Below are 15942 nucleotides of genomic sequence, written 5' to 3' on the forward strand. Positions count from 1 at the left end.
GAATCCATTTCAAATTCGGTTATTACTTCGGTACAGTTAAGCAGATTAAAAAATAAAATTTGGTTATCGATTCTTTTGGGCTGTTGGTCAATTCGGTTTTCTACTTAAAAAAAAAATGCTTAAAAAAAAAAAAATTCTCAACGAAGATTCAAATTAACCAAAACAATCAAAATTATCCATTTTAACTAAACTTAACCGAAATCTAACCAAAACTAAAAACTTCTTTTAATTTTGGCAGATTTGTTATATAGCAAGTTAACCAAATAGTTAACCGAATTAAACCCACATGCATATAAATAACATTGAAAAAGAGAAGAGGAACTAAGCTACTAGGAGCTTTTCTGTCTACCACAACTCCACAAGCATTGTTCACACTATTAAAACAGAGAATGTTGACAAAAAACAAAAACAGAGAATGACTTTTTGAATCTATTTCAGTCCTTGAATGTGATTTAATAGACAAAATTAGAAAAAAAAAAAAAATCATACAGTAGTTTCAAATTTCAATAATTAAATTTCAGATATTAGTTCCATTCTCCCAAAATTTTTGTTTGATGATGTTTTGCAAAACATTCGAAAAAGTGATTTTTGTAGACATCGAAGTACACACCAAAAAGACTAAGCCACTCGAGCCTTTTTCTTATTCTTCGTCTTCTTGTAGTTCTTATGCCAGGTCTTATAAGTGCCCTTGGTCTTCTTAGAGGTCTTCTTTGTCTCAGGCTCTGCAATCTCATCTGCTGCATCATCATCAACATCGTCCTCCTCATCTTTGTCTCCTTCTATATCAAACAGATCATCCTCTTCATCAGAACTGAACACAAAATCTTCCACAACATCATCTTCTCCTGCACCCTCCTCAACTTGCTTCTTCTCTGCTTGACTCTTCCTCTTACGTTTCTTTGGTTTCTTCTTCTCTTCTTCTTCCTCTGCCTCTTTTTCTCTGCCAATTATACAATCTCTTTAGATATATAATGAACATTAAGGACAATGTGGTTCAGCTCCTATGTACATTCCCCAAATCAACCAAACTACCCTAGACCTGTAACCCAATCTACATTAGGCTGTAACAAACAACCCATACTCATACCATACATAGTCTAACCACACCAACCCAGTATTTACATATGATAGAACCAAGAGATGTGTGCATTTTCAAGAGGAAGAGATAAACATACTTGGAGTCACTTCCAGGTAACCAGGAGGAACTGAAAGCTGCAGCACCCTTTTCATTCCTATCTGCTTCATCTTCTTCCTCATCACTGCTTGGTGCGTTTTTCCCAAACACCGCTGAGTCCTCTCCCACAATAACACTGTACAAACCAGACAAGATCATTATTAATACCAGCAGTCGAAATAAACACTATGTAGTAGAGGCATGTAAGTAACTTACTCTGATTCCACCAGTGATTCGTTTCTTTGCTTCGCTCTTTGGCGGATAATCACTGCATATTGCGACAGAGGGCTTTCACCTGCCTTCTTTTCATCCTGAACAGACAAAGACCCCCAACGAACAATCAGTACAAAGCTACTTCATAAATCTAAGCAAATCAAGGGAAGCGAGTTACTAAACCTCAAGGAATGATGCAGCAGCAGGCTCATTGGGTTGAAAACCAACACACGCTCTCTTTTTGTTCACAAACTCTGAGTTAGCTTCAATCTGAAGGATTCATCAAAACATATCAACACATAGCAAGTAATAGATTTAATTATAAGTGGCTAACGAGTTGCTTCAAGGTACCTGGCTAATGAGCTGCTTCATTTCTTTCCTAAACCTCTCAGCTTTAGTGGATTTGTAAAAGCTACGCAGCCTCAAGGTCGGAATAGATGATAGCTCAAAGAAAGCAACGGAATAGCTCCACTGAGTCAAATGCTCCACAAGCTCCTCCACTACAGAATAAACACATGCCTCCTGAAACGCTCTTGTCTTCACCGCCGGTTTACTCACCTTTAGTAGCGTGCGTAGATCGACACCTTTCCCAACACCACCAGTGGGAGGTCTATTGAGCTCTTTCATGTCCAACATGTCCATAAGAAGCATTGAGACCGGTATAAAGGTACCAGTCGAAGCAGCAATCCGGTTTAGCATACTAACACATCTCAGTCTAAGTGGAATATAGCGAGCGGTGGGAACAAGTCTTGCTACACCAGATATAATTTGTGCCAGTGGATAAGCAACTGGTCTGAGCTCAGACTGGGAGCTGTAGGAGCAAACAGCTCCGGTCCAAAGCTCAAGACAATGGATGAACTTCCACTGGTACACTTTCCTAAACGCTTCCTGCAGAAAAAAACAACAACCAACTGTAAGTAAAGAGTTGAAGAGAAGAACTCAAGAATATTATTGAGAAAATACTTTTGTTTTTGTGTTGAGAGCTTCACGCAGAATCATCGCAAGCTGCCTTATGAAGACGAATGCATGCTGGTAAGAAGCTGAGATGTCCGTGCCGAGAAGCTCAATGAAGCAGTTCCCAAGAAAGGAGATATGCTGGAGCTTAACAGCGTTTACAAACTGGCAGTTCAACACATAGGCTTTGTACATTCCCTTGATGCAGTCATCCACACAATCGGTTCCGAGGCGTATGCACAAGTCTCTCAGAAACAGCAGCGAGACAACGGAGATGGAGCTGCTGCCGGTTCCCCAGAAATGAAGTGCAACCTAAATGAAAGAAGAGCAAGTGAGCAAAGAATGGTTAGGAAAGATTCAAACAGTTAGGCCTGAGAATTTTGTCCGAACCGAACCAGCCGAAATTTTTGGTTTTGGGTTCTGTTTGGTAGGGTTTTGAAAAATGATTCGGTTTGGTTTTTGATTTTTTTTAAAATAACTGAAAATAACCAAAAATAATCGAAAAATCGCCGAAATTAACCAAATAACCGAACCAAAATAACTATAAAAAATCTAATTGAACCAAAAATATCCTATTTTTTTAAAGAAAATTGTACCGAATTCTAACCAAAAACCAAAAAAACGGTTATTTTCGGAAATAAAATTAAAATCCAAAATTAACAGAAAACCAAACCGATTTTTTTTGGTGGGATTGCGGCCGAACCGAATAAACCGAAACCAAAAAATACCCAAACCGAAATAACCGAAACAGCAGGCCTAATTCAAAGAATGATAGTTTTGCTCATAACACACCTTAATATATTTCCTGAGGAGGCTTGGAAAGGCAGATAGAAAGACTGACGAGTGTTTCAACCGCCTGAGAGTAAACGATATCATCCCTTGGTCAGTCATCTGGTTCAGAACATGAAGCGAGTTCCCGAGATACGATTTGACCAAGTGATTATAGTTCTTCCAAGGCCTTGTGTTAGTCAGCTCCATGATAGTATCCTTCATTCCTCCAGTTGCAGGAAGCCTCAACAGCTTCCTGAGGATCCCATCCATCTCACTCAGAACGAATATCATTATCTTGTTGAACACAGCGCTCGACATAACGCTGAACTTTGCAGACGGGTCGTCTCCGGTATCATCACCGTAGTGACATGCGGTTCTATAAGCTCTCAGGATAGAACGCACCGCACCTAGCTTCGCGTCTTCTTTGATTAACTTACACCATGAGTCCACCATGGCTGCTGTAATCGTCTTCTGCTCGTTAACTTTCTTTGCAACATCAACATCTTGCTTCTCATTGTCTTCCAAGTCAGTTTCAGCTTCGACATCAGCATCATCCTAACCAAAAGATTAAAGCTGTGAGCACAATTCACATCAAGATCCAACAAATTCAATCTCTACTAGGACTCCTCACCTCAAACTCAGCAGCATCAAACTTGAGAAGATCCTCATCATGCTCTTTCATATACTCAAAAAACTCAGCTTGCTGCAAAAAGAAAGAAACCATCTGTTAAGTTACTAAAAATCACAAATCAGACATGTTACAAGACAACTCACTGTTTCTTTAAGCCTTTTAAGCTGTTCTTCATGCTCTTCAGCTTCTTGTTTCTTGGATTTCAACTTGTTCTTTCCATGCTTTTTATCGCTCTTATCGTCTATTGCTATATCATCTACTACATCCTCTGCTTTCTTCTTAGATTTCAACTTGTTCTTTCCACGCTTTTTCTCGCTTATCTGATCCACTCCTACATTCGATAAACAGTTTTTTATCAATCTCAAATCTACAAAACTCAAATAAAGATATAAACTTTATACTTGCTGCATAAAAAAGAAGTCACCTTTGGTACCCATTTTCTTAATACACCACTCCGGAAGATGACCTGCAATGTCCAACAACCAAAAAAAAAGAAAACAAAATCAATGGTTAATAAAGCAAACTAGGTTTTTATTACAGAACCCTTTCTCTTTAATCTACTTTGTAACCGGATTTTATGTCTTCTAAACCAGAAATCTATCTTCAATTAGAATTGTTCTAGCTTCTCAGAACTTAGAACTAATTATTATTCACGAAGATAAACTTAACACAGACAGAATCGAGTATTCACGAACACGAGATGAAGATACTGAACAGAACAAACAGAGTGGAGGCACATACCTGCGGTTTAGATGTAGGAGAAAGAAGGGAGGAGGAGGAGGAGAATAAACAGAGGAAGAAAGATGTTGTCGTGGTCCTCAGCAGAGAGACTAGAGACTGCCGTAGAAGTGAAAAGAGGTTTAGGGTTTTATCTTTGAGAGTTCGGAAACCTTCTTCTTTACTTGAAAGGTTCTAAGTTTGAGCCGTCAACTCAACTAATCGGTTTAGCTAAAAATACCAAATTATATGTGTACCAAATTATTTAGGATTTTAACCGGGCAAGGGAACTTAAAACTAAAGTTATACTACCTGTTTTCTTGCGCCATCTGCAGAAATTAAAATTTTTAAATCATATTTAAAACTAAATATTTTGTTAGTTTTTAGATTTTATTATTTGCTTACAATATTTAATTTAAAATTTTAGTTCTTAATAATATGTAAAAAATTTAGATAAAATGAACATTTTATGTAAAATTTATATTTAATAATATATGTATATATTTAAAATTCTAATCTTGAAAATATTTTTTTATCTATTTATTTTAGTTAAAATATATTAAATAATATTCTATAAATTAAGAGAAAAATGGGTTGTAAAAGGAACAAAATCATCCTCGACTCCGCTCTCGAACCCTTGAAGACAACATGTCCTCTTCACCTCCGGCGCAGGTCTCCTTAGGCTCTGTTTCTTTTGGCCCCTACTTTCTCTTCTCTCCTACATCGATATGTTTTTTGCCCTGGTGATAAAAGATTCCAGTGACGCTCAGATCTGGTCGTTATAACCGTGATAACGAGGCTTCGATCTGTATCTCTGGTGTAGAGCCGAGTTGATAAGGGCAGGGGAGGTTTGTAAGGGGTCGGATTTTAGGTTGGCTTAGGGTTTGGAGTTCAAATTTTCTCCTGTTGGTGAGTTTCAAACCCTAGCGGAGGCGGTGCGTGAGGCTGGGCATTGGTGGCTCTGTTGCTCTCTAGGATGATAGGAGTAACGTCCGGTCTTTCCTGTCACATGTCCTTCGTTTATGCTGCTCTTTTAGCTCGATCTTAGACTTTTATGGTCTGGATTTTATTTTGGAAAAGAGGTCAGATTGCTTCGTCTCCCTCTCAGCTTGCTCGGGATGCTGTGCTAGTTTCGAAATTGTTTTCTGGTGCGCGGTGAAAGACTAAACCGACTCTGATGTAGGTTATTACTTCTCCCATCGAAATTGGTATGGTGATTTTCAGGCGGGTCTCAGGTTATTGGGTATTTTTGGCCTATGTTTCAGATTCTTCAGTACTTTTGTCGATGGATCCCAAAGCTTTGGCGGGTCTTGTCTAGCTTTGTTTTGGTCGAGGTTGGACTGTGGTCATGCAGTCTATGATTAGTTGGAGCTTGCTTGGTTTGGAGGCATTGTTGGATAGTGGCTAATTAGGATTTTTGGGATGGTTATCCAATATGTGATCCTTAGCTTTGTTTTGTGTCCTATATAGTGACACGTTGTCTTTGGGGTTCTATTGTCGGTTTGACTTGTTGCTCGACCTCTGATTTGATTGTTCGATGTTTAGTGTGAAGGTTCGATTAGCAGAAGCTGTGCTGTCCCTTGGTTTTTAACCGACGGGTTTTCCGGATTTCTTAGTAAGGAACTGTGGAGCTTTTGCTCAATTGTGTTCAGTCTTTGAGTAGTTGATTGTCAACCGTCTTCTCCTTCGTTGACTGCTCGGGGTGTTGGATACGTTATCTCGTGGCTTCCTTGAGTTGAAGCTTTTTCTCGAGTGGCGATGTCTCATGTTCTTGGAGCTCTTATCTCATCTCAAATAATTTGGATCGTTAACGCTTTTCTCGCTCATCCTTTCTTCCATTATTGTCCGGCTTTGCATCTCTAATGATTATTTGTATGCTTCAAAAGATTTTAGTGATCGCCTCCTCGCCCTGTTTATGTTTAGTTATGTTTTTTAGACTTGATTCCGAAAAGTTGTGTTTACCTTGTCGGCTTATGGCTCTGGAAGGGTTTTGTACCTTTGCCGGCTTGATGTAACTCTCGTTTTATTGAATATAACCTAACATATGACAAAAATAAAGGGAATGAGTTAGGTATATGATTACCAAAACGTAAAATTAAGTAACATTTCTAAAATTTGTAGATATTAAACAGAAATTGTAATGAGATTATAAAATTATAATTTTTAAAAACTGCATAAAATTTTGAAGATTTTTTTGGTAATAAAATTATAAATTATAGAAAATAGAACTAAATGATATTATGAATTATTACCATATTTAACAAAACTTACCAAAAAAATAAATTAACATTAAATGTATATGTAAATGTACATGTCATCATTTTTCTTCAAAATCGATGTGGTGATAATACATGACAAATCACTTCTCAAATAATGTGTATGGAATATTTTTTTATCAAGGTCTGAGGTAGGGGGGTCAGCTGACCCCACCTTATTCATGAAATAAAAGTTTTTCCTTCTTAGATATTTTTAATACACATATTTTTTGCTTTGGATTTTATTTAGAACTTGATTAACATTGAATGCTACTAATGCATTAAAAAACCTTTTGTGAATTATGTAATTTTTTAAAAAATTGATGAATTTAAATTTAAATTGTTACTTAAACGACTGTGAAAATTATACGAATGATAATTACAAAAATAGTATTACAAAACTATATGGTGATTAGTTTTAGGACCACATGCTACATGCGGAAAAAAAAATTCCTCCTAAACAGCTAATAGACCACCTATCATCAGATCCTTGACAAATCCATTTACAAATTTCCAAAAAAACTATAACATCCATATAGCACCGTTCATGATTAGATTAGATTAGATAGTTCTAGGATTACTTTCCTTTTTAAAAATTTAATTAAATAAATGAAAATTCAAATGCCAACAACCAATCAGATTAAGAGAATTAATTCTAAAATTAACCTATGAATTACATATGTAACTATTAGGATAAAATGGAGAGTCCATGTAACTATTTTCAGATATTTAGTTCAAATTTTCTCTAGAATCTAGATAGTTTGTAACTGAAGCTTTTCAATTAAAAGTAGGATAAACAAAATATCTTACAGACGAATGTCGTTTTCGTAATTAGCAGACTTTCCTTATATAATAATAATTGTTTTTCCGAAAAAAGGAAAAGAAGTAAGAAAGGCTTCTTCATCAACACAACGGATTGCTTCCTCTTCGTCTTCTTCCTCTTCTCTAAACATTCCCCCGTATGCGTCTGACAACTTCCTCTTCTTGAGATAACTATGAAGAAGCCATCTCAATTCAGATCCAATCATACCCTTCTCTTCTTTCTCTGATCACCAACCAAACAACGATCCAGCTTCTGTAATAACAAGGGTATGTCCAAATCCTCTGTCTTTTTTAGTTAATTCTTTTTTTTTTAATTCGATAAAAGAGTTTGAACTATGATTACGCCGAAAGTTTGCTACTTTTTTTTTCCCTGGGGAGTAGTAAGATTGATAGCTAAGTAAAGCAAAGGATAAAAAAGATTGAATCTTTTTCACTTTTTTTTTCCAACAAGGAATAACGTAAAGAAGAAAAAAGCTTCAATGATTCGTTAACTCTCTCTATAAACCCTTTTTGAGGATTTGTTGAGTTCTTAGCAGAAGAACAATGGCGATGTTGGTTGACCCACCAAACGGGATCAAACAACAAGGGAAACATTACTACTCCATGTGGCAAACTCTGTTCGAAATCGACACCAAGTATGTTCCCATCAAACCCATTGGAAGAGGAGCTTACGGTGTGGTCTGCTCTTCGGTCAACCGTGAGACCAACGAGAGAGTCGCTATCAAAAAGATTCATAACGTGTTTGAGAATCGTGTTGATGCTTTGAGGACGTTGAGAGAGCTGAAGCTTCTTAGGCATGTGAGGCACGAGAATGTGATCGCGCTTAAAGATGTTATGTTGCCTTCGGTTAGATCCAGTTTCAAAGATGTTTACTTGGTTTATGAGCTCATGGATACTGATCTTCATCAGATCATCAAATCTTCTCAGTCCCTTTCTGATGATCACTGCAAGTACTTCTTGTTTCAGGTAACGTAACTCTACGTTTTTAAGAGCATCTCCAATGGTATACAAAACTTTACTCTATATTTCACTCTAATAGAGTAACTCTATTATAGAGTTGGATTTGCTCCAATGGTTCACTCTATAATATAATGAAATATAGAGTAATGTTGCTTTTTCACTCTATATTTGGAGTAAAAAATCAACATTACTCTATATTTCACTCTGTTATAGAGTAACTCTACTATAAATTTTGGGAGCTGCGATTTAATTAAAAAAATTTTAAAAAAATTTGGAGTCTTATGTCTATGTAATTTGGTGTAAGTAAATGTTTCATTCGGCTTTGCCCAAGACAGGCTCTGGTTATCGATTAGTTATTGATATTGGTTTTGTTTTGTTATGCGTTTAGTTGCTAAGAGGGTTGAAGTATCTTCACTCTGCAAACATCCTTCACCGGGACTTGAAGCCAGGGAACCTCTTAGTCAACGCTAACTGCGATCTAAAGATATGTGACTTCGGGTTAGCGAGAACAAGCCAAGGCAACGAGCAGTTCATGACGGAGTACGTGGTTACACGTTGGTACAGAGCTCCTGAGCTTCTTCTCTGTTGTGACAACTACGGAACCTCCATTGATGTCTGGTCGGTAGGATGCATCTTCGCGGAGATTCTTGGTCGGAAACCGATTTTCCCGGGGACTGAATGTCTCAACCAGCTTAAGCTGATCATCAATGTTGTTGGTAGCCAGCAAGAATCTGATATTCGGTTTATCGATAACCCGAAAGCTCAAAGGTTCATAAAGTCTCTTCCTTTCTCGAGGGGTACACATCTCTCTAATCTGTACCCGCAAGCGAATCCGTTAGCTATAGATTTGCTGCAGAGGATGCTTGTGTTTGATCCAACCAAGAGAATCTCTGTGACTGATGCACTCTTGCACCCTTACATGGCGGGTCTGTTTGATCCTGGTTCTAACCCTCCTGCTCATGTCCCTATTGCTCTGGACATAGATGAGAACATGGAGGAACGAATGATTAGAGAGATGATGTGGGACGAGATGCTTTATTACCACCCTGAAGCTGAAACTGCGAGTGTTTAGCTGTCATCAATCATCATCGAGAGTATGCTTGTTCCAGTCTTTTTTTTTTCTTATGAAATGCAGCTTTGTTGTTATGTTATATAGTGAGTCCACAAACAGTGAGTGAGTGAGTAAGAGAGTTTGAAGGGCTGATCAGTATCTCTTTTCCACTTTGTAAACGTGAATCGCTTGAGACTGTTTGTTACTAAGTTAAGGCTTGTTCTCTTACACTGCCTTTGAAGTGATGAGTGTACTTCAGATTTCCAGACCAGATCCTGTTTTTAATACAAATATAAATACTTAGTTTAACAATTATTTGTCTTATAAACCTCTTAAATTTAGCTAATAGTACTTAATTGCATTTCTAAAATCAAACAGTTCAATAGCTTATATGTAAGATTACAATAAGTATAAATATTTAAAATTTGTATGCCAATTCTAAAAAAAAAAAGAATATATATATATATATATATAATGTTATGATATTTTGGTAAAAGATCCGTTAAAAGTTGTTATGGTCTAAAACGATTTATAGAAGATTGTCTTAACAACAACAAAGAAAAAGGACGATTACAGAACATGACTCAACAACGACTAAGATAACACTTATTATATTCGATTACATACTTGTAACGGGGGTTTGGTTTTATCGGCTGGAATGCAGCTCATGTAGCTCCCACGACGGAACCTTCCTGCTAACAAACTTGGAAACAACTGTCGCCTCCAATATCTTCAAGGCCTCTTCATTAGTCAACGACCTTGGAGTCTTGAACTGACTCACAGAAGAGCCACGAGACACGAAGAAACTCATAAGCTCATCAAAGGCGCCACTCTTAACAACCTTAATCTCAAGCGGTCCAATGTTCTTATCATTCCTTCGTCCATTTCTGTACACCGAGTCAAGACATTCCTCCACGGCGAAACAGCATTCCTCCATAACCTCAGGGTCGGGCTCGACCTTCACGTCCTTGACCTTACACCCGAGTTCCCAATAGAGCACGTAGTGTCCTGGAAACGAGGAGGAATCGACACGACTAGTGAAATCAATGAGCATTAGTTCATGTGGCTCAAGTAAGAGCTTAGCATTTGCCACTGCCTTGAGGAGATCTTCTTCGTATGTCTTGTCCATGTCGATGCTCAGAACAACTTTTTGTCTTCCCACGAAACGAAACTGTGGCGCATTGTTGTAGAAACCCGTTACTCGTAAAACATCCCCCAAACGGTATCTATAAAGACCTGTTAATTATATATACGTATTATTATAACAAGTTCATAATCATAATCATGGCCTAAACACAAGTAGGAACTTACCAGAAAACGTTGTTATAACAGGTTCATAATCATGTCCAACTTTAACATCAACAAGATCGACGACCACGGGATCATGACCAGTTTCTTGATGGTATTTCTTGATCTCAAAGAACTCAAAGTATGCCATACTTGGGATGGTGGTGTAAGACACATCACAAGGCTTGCTCAGAGGATCTAAATTGAGACCTACGGAACATTCAGAGCTGACATAAAACGTTGAAATTAAAGGAAGACCGCCACAATAGAATTCCATCATGGGTATATACTGTGCCATGGACCCGGTAACTACGGCTTCGATGCACTTTGCATTAGGCCATAGTCTCCTCACTATTGCCTCCCACGATGTTTTACTGCATTCCTGCTCGATTAGGCTCGCTAGTTCTGGATTTGGAGCCTCGAGGAACTTACCGATCCCTGAAACACAGTTAGCATCTGTGATCCAGTCGCTGACACGGCCTGTCCTTATGTTTGAGCATAACTCACTCCAGTGATTTTCCAAGAACTTGATTACTTTGAGGAAGGTAGAAGCAAATGGTGCGCCAAGGCGAGATACATTTCCTCGTTCTACAAGCCCACATAGCAATTGGCAGTACATGCTCTGAGTAGTGTCTTCACAAGTCGAAATTTCTAGTGGGCTTATATGCCCTTGATCCCTGTAAATCATATAACAAACAAAATAAAGAAACACTAGAAGCACCATTTGCAAAAAAAAAGAAAGAAAAAAAAACACTAGAAGCACCAAGGAAAGCATGTTCACTCCTAATATGGCCAACATGTCTGGTCTTATGTAATTAGCCTCCTAAAGCATAAAAAAATTATGTCCCTACTACACTAAATTTATTGATGGCCATCTAAATTTTAGCACATCAACCTAATGCTTCAGTGAAATGTACCATAGAGCCAGCCGTGTGGGAGGTTTACCAGATAAATTTGTTGGCTGGGGTCACGCTTTTCAAAACACAAGTTATCATAGTCCTAACCATCAATCCAGACGCTGTTTCGCTTTCTTTAGTCACAAAATAAAACATGAGAGATTTTCCTTCACTACGCCCTTCGATGTGCCTGCAAACAGGACCAATAACGTTTTTGTTTTGTTTTTAACTTACTCCTTTTTATATGGAAATAACAAGACAAGACACGCCTTGGAGTTTGAAACACATTACTTGAAGAGTATAGGTCTATAGAGAGATATAAACAACATCCTTTGTTCTAATTCCTCTGCTGTGAAAGGTATCAACTTTGGAACTCCTCCTGAAGTACCTGAGCTGCCAAAAAAAGAAACAATTCTTCTTTAACTCTTTACATATTATACTTCAATTTATTTTATATCGTTGAATAATAACAAATCATGTATCAGCAAGTTTTTAGCCAAATTTCCTCCAAATGGTTTATATTTATTTTTTTGCAAACACAAAGAGGTATCAAAGAAACTGCATTTGGCGCCATCATTGTCCTAGAGAGAGTTGAAAAAAAGGTGAAAAAGAGGCGAAAAAGTAGATCTAGATCTTCCCTCTCCGGTGTCCGGCGAGTTTTGCTGGCGCCGTGAGAGGGTGGGTTATTGTCCTAAGTTCTGTTTTATGAGGTTTGGTCGAGGTGTTGTGGTGGGTAAAGAGGGATCCACCAAGAAGCTTGTGATATTCTGGTGAGTTTATGTTTGGTTTGGGTTGTTTGTCGGTTCCTATCTGGTTTCTGGTACGCGGTGGTTGTATTCAGCCGGTTCAGATGTGGGTGCTTAAGCTTTCTTGGATCTGGTCAGACAACCTTCCAAACGAGGCATCAGATGTCAGAGATCTTCTGGTCATCTTCCTGTCAGCTTCTTTTCTTCTGGCTCTATTTTCCGGCGACCTGACTCCCGTGTTTCGGGCTTCGTCTCTGGCTTACAGTGGCTATCTTAGCACTATAAGGCTGGCTTTTGGCTCTGACGGTGTCCCTTTCTGTCCGGGAATCGTTGGCCTTTGTCTCGGATCAATCGTTTGAATATGAATCATGTTTCAGATTGGAAGTTTGCGTGAAGTGAAGTTGGAAACTTTGGTTTGGTCTGTTGAATACATTAGCGGCAGGTCCTCCTATATGGTTGCTTAATTGCTTTGTGAATGAGGAAGTCCAATCCTCTGTTTAATGGCTATGAGTAGTCTTTGGAATTCTTTTTTGGTATAGGTATGGCGACGGAAAGTGTATTAGTCGTAGACTCATAATCAGGGGTTGGTTTGATGATTGTGGGGGATTTTTGTGGCCTGGGGGTGTTAGCCTTGTAATGGTTTGGAAACAATGTTTAAAGTTCAATATAATCTAACAGATGACTTAAAAAAAAAAGAAACTGCATTTGGCCGACCCATGTGAAATTCCGTAAGAGGCTCGTACAATTTTTTTCACTTTAAAGAAAAAAATACAAGAAAATTGCATTGCATGTGGGCTGATCTCTCCTTTTTATTATGTAATTTTAAAATAAATTAGGTAAAATGTTAATTTTGAGCCATTTAAATTTTTTTGACAGAAGTTGCAATGGCACTAGTAATGAATCTAACAAAAGAGTGAAAGACAGTCAAGCAACACCGAAAATAAATAAGAACATTACAACATCTGATCACTAAACCAAGCAGCTAGATATTAATTTTTTTTTTTTTAAACCGTGGGATCCTGCGACCAACGTCAACCAACTAGATATTAAAGTTGATATGGAAATACTCTTCTAATTAAGATTCACATAGCAGGAATACTTTTGATCTGAATCTGAATATATTTCATGATTCAAAAAGGTACCTGGCCAAGAGAACAATAATGGGTCGATCACAGATGAGATCAAAGGGCTCTCCATTAGCGATACGATCAATATAAGAGTGATAATCTTCGTAGGTCACAATGGGTAGGTTTTTTTTTTTTTTTTGGTAAAATGACAATGGGTAGGTTGTTCTTGAAGCTTTGCTTATCTACTTGACCATTGAGGAAACCTCTAAGGTACTCGGTGTGAGCATTACGTGTAAGTATTGCTTCCAAAACGGAATCTTGAATCTGATTTGCGTTACTGGTGATATCCTCAAGCAGAGACAGACACGCTTTTTGGTTTGTTGGATCGAACTTTGTCAACATGGCTGCTACTTTGGTTTGTCTACTTTGGTTTGCAACAAGAATAACAAAAAAAGAAACTCTAATTCAAAGTCCCATCACTTGTGTATAACGAAACTAGTTACAAAAGAGGGAAGAGCAAAACCTCTGTTCTGGCGAAGCAAATGAGATCTGGTCGGTATCTCTCTTTACTCTCGATAGCTTTTAGATGAGAAAATGAAGAAAACAGACAAAAAGTGCCGAATACTTTTGATTGATGCTATTTTTTTTCCTTTTCCAGAAATAGGATTTTACAAAGGATGGGAGGAAAACAAAAATTTTAAATAGGAAAGTAATAACTAATCGTGAGAACTACTAGGAGATATAGATGTTCGGAAAATCAGTGACACCTTGAAGTTACTCTTGTCCTCGAGTGTAACTTTCTGTCTCATTCCTTATTTTTCTAAAATATACACTACCTCAGAGAGAATCCAGTCAATCGGATGTGAAGAATGGCCTAGTGGAGCGGTGGTTCGGCGGTGATATTACCTATCCAAAATTTATAAGATAATACGTGTGAGATAGACAACGTGTTTGATGCTAATCATAAGCAGTGTCGTGCCAACGTTCTAGATGCCCTAAACAATAAAAGTAAATTTACGCTCCTGAAGGAAAAAAATACCAGCAAATAAGTACTGTAATCTAAGAGCATTGTTAATGGAAGATTTTTAACACATAGTTTTTAGCAATCGTCTCTTAACTTTTAACTAAAAATACAAAGAACCGATTCTTAAATAAAATGTTTTTAGTTTTTTTAATTAAAAGTTAAGAGACAGTTTATTATATTCGCTAAAAACATCACTTTAAGAACTCCCATCATGCAGAACATGATTAACCTATAAACCCCATTAGAGTTTTTTAATGATTATTTTATTAATTAAATATTGATAAGAACTTTTGTTAAGAAGCACCTAAATTTTATACACCAATGCTAGTTTCTTAATTAAATGTTCTTAAAAAAAAAATTGATCAGAACACTCACGATCACATTGTAAGTTCAATGGTAGATCCATTGTCACATCTCGGTTCTCCCAAACTGGAATGGTTTTGTTTTCTTATTAATTAATTTGATTTGGACCAAAGTCCATCAAGTCTTTCTCTTTTATTTCTGGCCCGCGTAGTAAATCCTAGGGTTTTCACCTCTTTCTCTTATAAATAAAAGTCATCCACTTTTCTTCTCTCTCATTTAGAAATCAGAACGAGACCCTACAGAGTTCCAGAGAGATCTGAAAACCCTAACCGCTAAGGTTTCTCTTTTCTCTTCTCTCTTGTTCTCTCTCGCCTATGTCTCTCTCTCTCTCTCTCCTTGATGTTCGCTGTTTGCTGAAGGCTGGAGCCAAGCCGTTGGAGGTCCCCGATGAACCGATCTAATTCTATGTCCAGATCTCTCCATATCTTCTTTCTAGATCTGGTCACTGGTGAGATAAGGAACTCTAGTATCATTTTTTTCTTCTCCTTTCTATTCCTCCTCGTAGATCTCTTATCTCGGGTCTTTGATGGTAGCACCTACCCGTTTATTTGTAGATCTGGTGTGGAAAACCATAAGCTTCAGATCTGGTTCTACTCTCTTTTTCATTCTCAGATCTAAGGCCAAGGTGAGGGCTTGTTGCAATCTCTATCTCCTTCTATCATTATCTCATCATGGTAGAAGTGTCTAGGTCGATCATTCATCCCTACTTGTTATTTTCCATAGATCTATGAATATAAAAAACTATATATATGATATATATAAATATCTTGATGCTTGATGTGTGAAAGACATAGATTTATTGCTAAGGTTGTTAAAATATGGTTGAATGATGTTTGAGGATTAAATGTGATGATTGTGTTGATTGGGATTATTGTATATGAACTTGATATATATATATATATATATATATATATATATATATATATATATATATATATATATATATATATATATATATATTTGGGAGATATATTGAGTTAGAGAAAGGCTTAAGGCCTATGTGTGCCGGTT

At 37.3% G+C, this 15942-nt stretch overlaps 3 protein-coding genes across 6 annotated transcripts; 1 reads left to right on the forward strand and 2 right to left on the reverse strand.

Moving 5' to 3' along the window:
- Positions 1 to 491: 491 nt before the first annotated feature.
- On the reverse strand, positions 492 to 4626 carry LOC106357727 (nucleolar complex-associated protein 2). Its single transcript, XM_013797415.3, has 11 exons — positions 4485 to 4626; positions 4168 to 4209; positions 3887 to 4074; positions 3744 to 3815; positions 3134 to 3667; positions 2351 to 2653; positions 1739 to 2275; positions 1571 to 1657; positions 1391 to 1485; positions 1176 to 1310; positions 492 to 940 (listed from the first exon to the last, which is right to left on the reverse strand). The coding sequence occupies exons 2-11, from the start codon at positions 4178 to 4180 to the stop codon at positions 619 to 621; spliced, it is 2286 nt and encodes a 761-aa protein (XP_013652869.1). The 5' UTR covers positions 4181 to 4209; positions 4485 to 4626; the 3' UTR covers positions 492 to 618.
- A 2954-nt stretch (positions 4627 to 7580) lies between these two features.
- On the forward strand, positions 7581 to 9827 carry LOC106357728 (mitogen-activated protein kinase 7). 4 transcript variants are annotated; one of them, XM_013797418.3, is made up of 3 exons: positions 7581 to 7804; positions 7989 to 8503; positions 8886 to 9819. In XM_013797418.3, the coding sequence occupies exons 2-3, from the start codon at positions 8081 to 8083 to the stop codon at positions 9567 to 9569; spliced, it is 1107 nt and encodes a 368-aa protein (XP_013652872.1). In that variant the 5' UTR covers positions 7581 to 7804; positions 7989 to 8080; the 3' UTR covers positions 9570 to 9819.
- Positions 9828 to 10054: 227 nt separating this feature from the next.
- Positions 10055 to 13946, reverse strand: LOC106357730 (indole-3-acetic acid-amido synthetase GH3.15-like). Its single transcript, XM_048737254.1, has 6 exons — positions 13773 to 13946; positions 13620 to 13735; positions 12023 to 12124; positions 11781 to 11921; positions 10860 to 11512; positions 10055 to 10784 (listed from the first exon to the last, which is right to left on the reverse strand). The coding sequence occupies exons 1-6, from the start codon at positions 13944 to 13946 to the stop codon at positions 10195 to 10197; spliced, it is 1776 nt and encodes a 591-aa protein (XP_048593211.1). The 3' UTR covers positions 10055 to 10194.
- Between the last annotated feature and the right edge of the window lie 1996 nt (positions 13947 to 15942).

Source organism: Brassica napus, chromosome A7, assembly GCF_020379485.1.
Source record: "Brassica napus cultivar Da-Ae chromosome A7, Da-Ae, whole genome shotgun sequence".
Classification (NCBI taxonomy): domain Eukaryota; kingdom Viridiplantae; phylum Streptophyta; class Magnoliopsida; order Brassicales; family Brassicaceae; genus Brassica; species Brassica napus.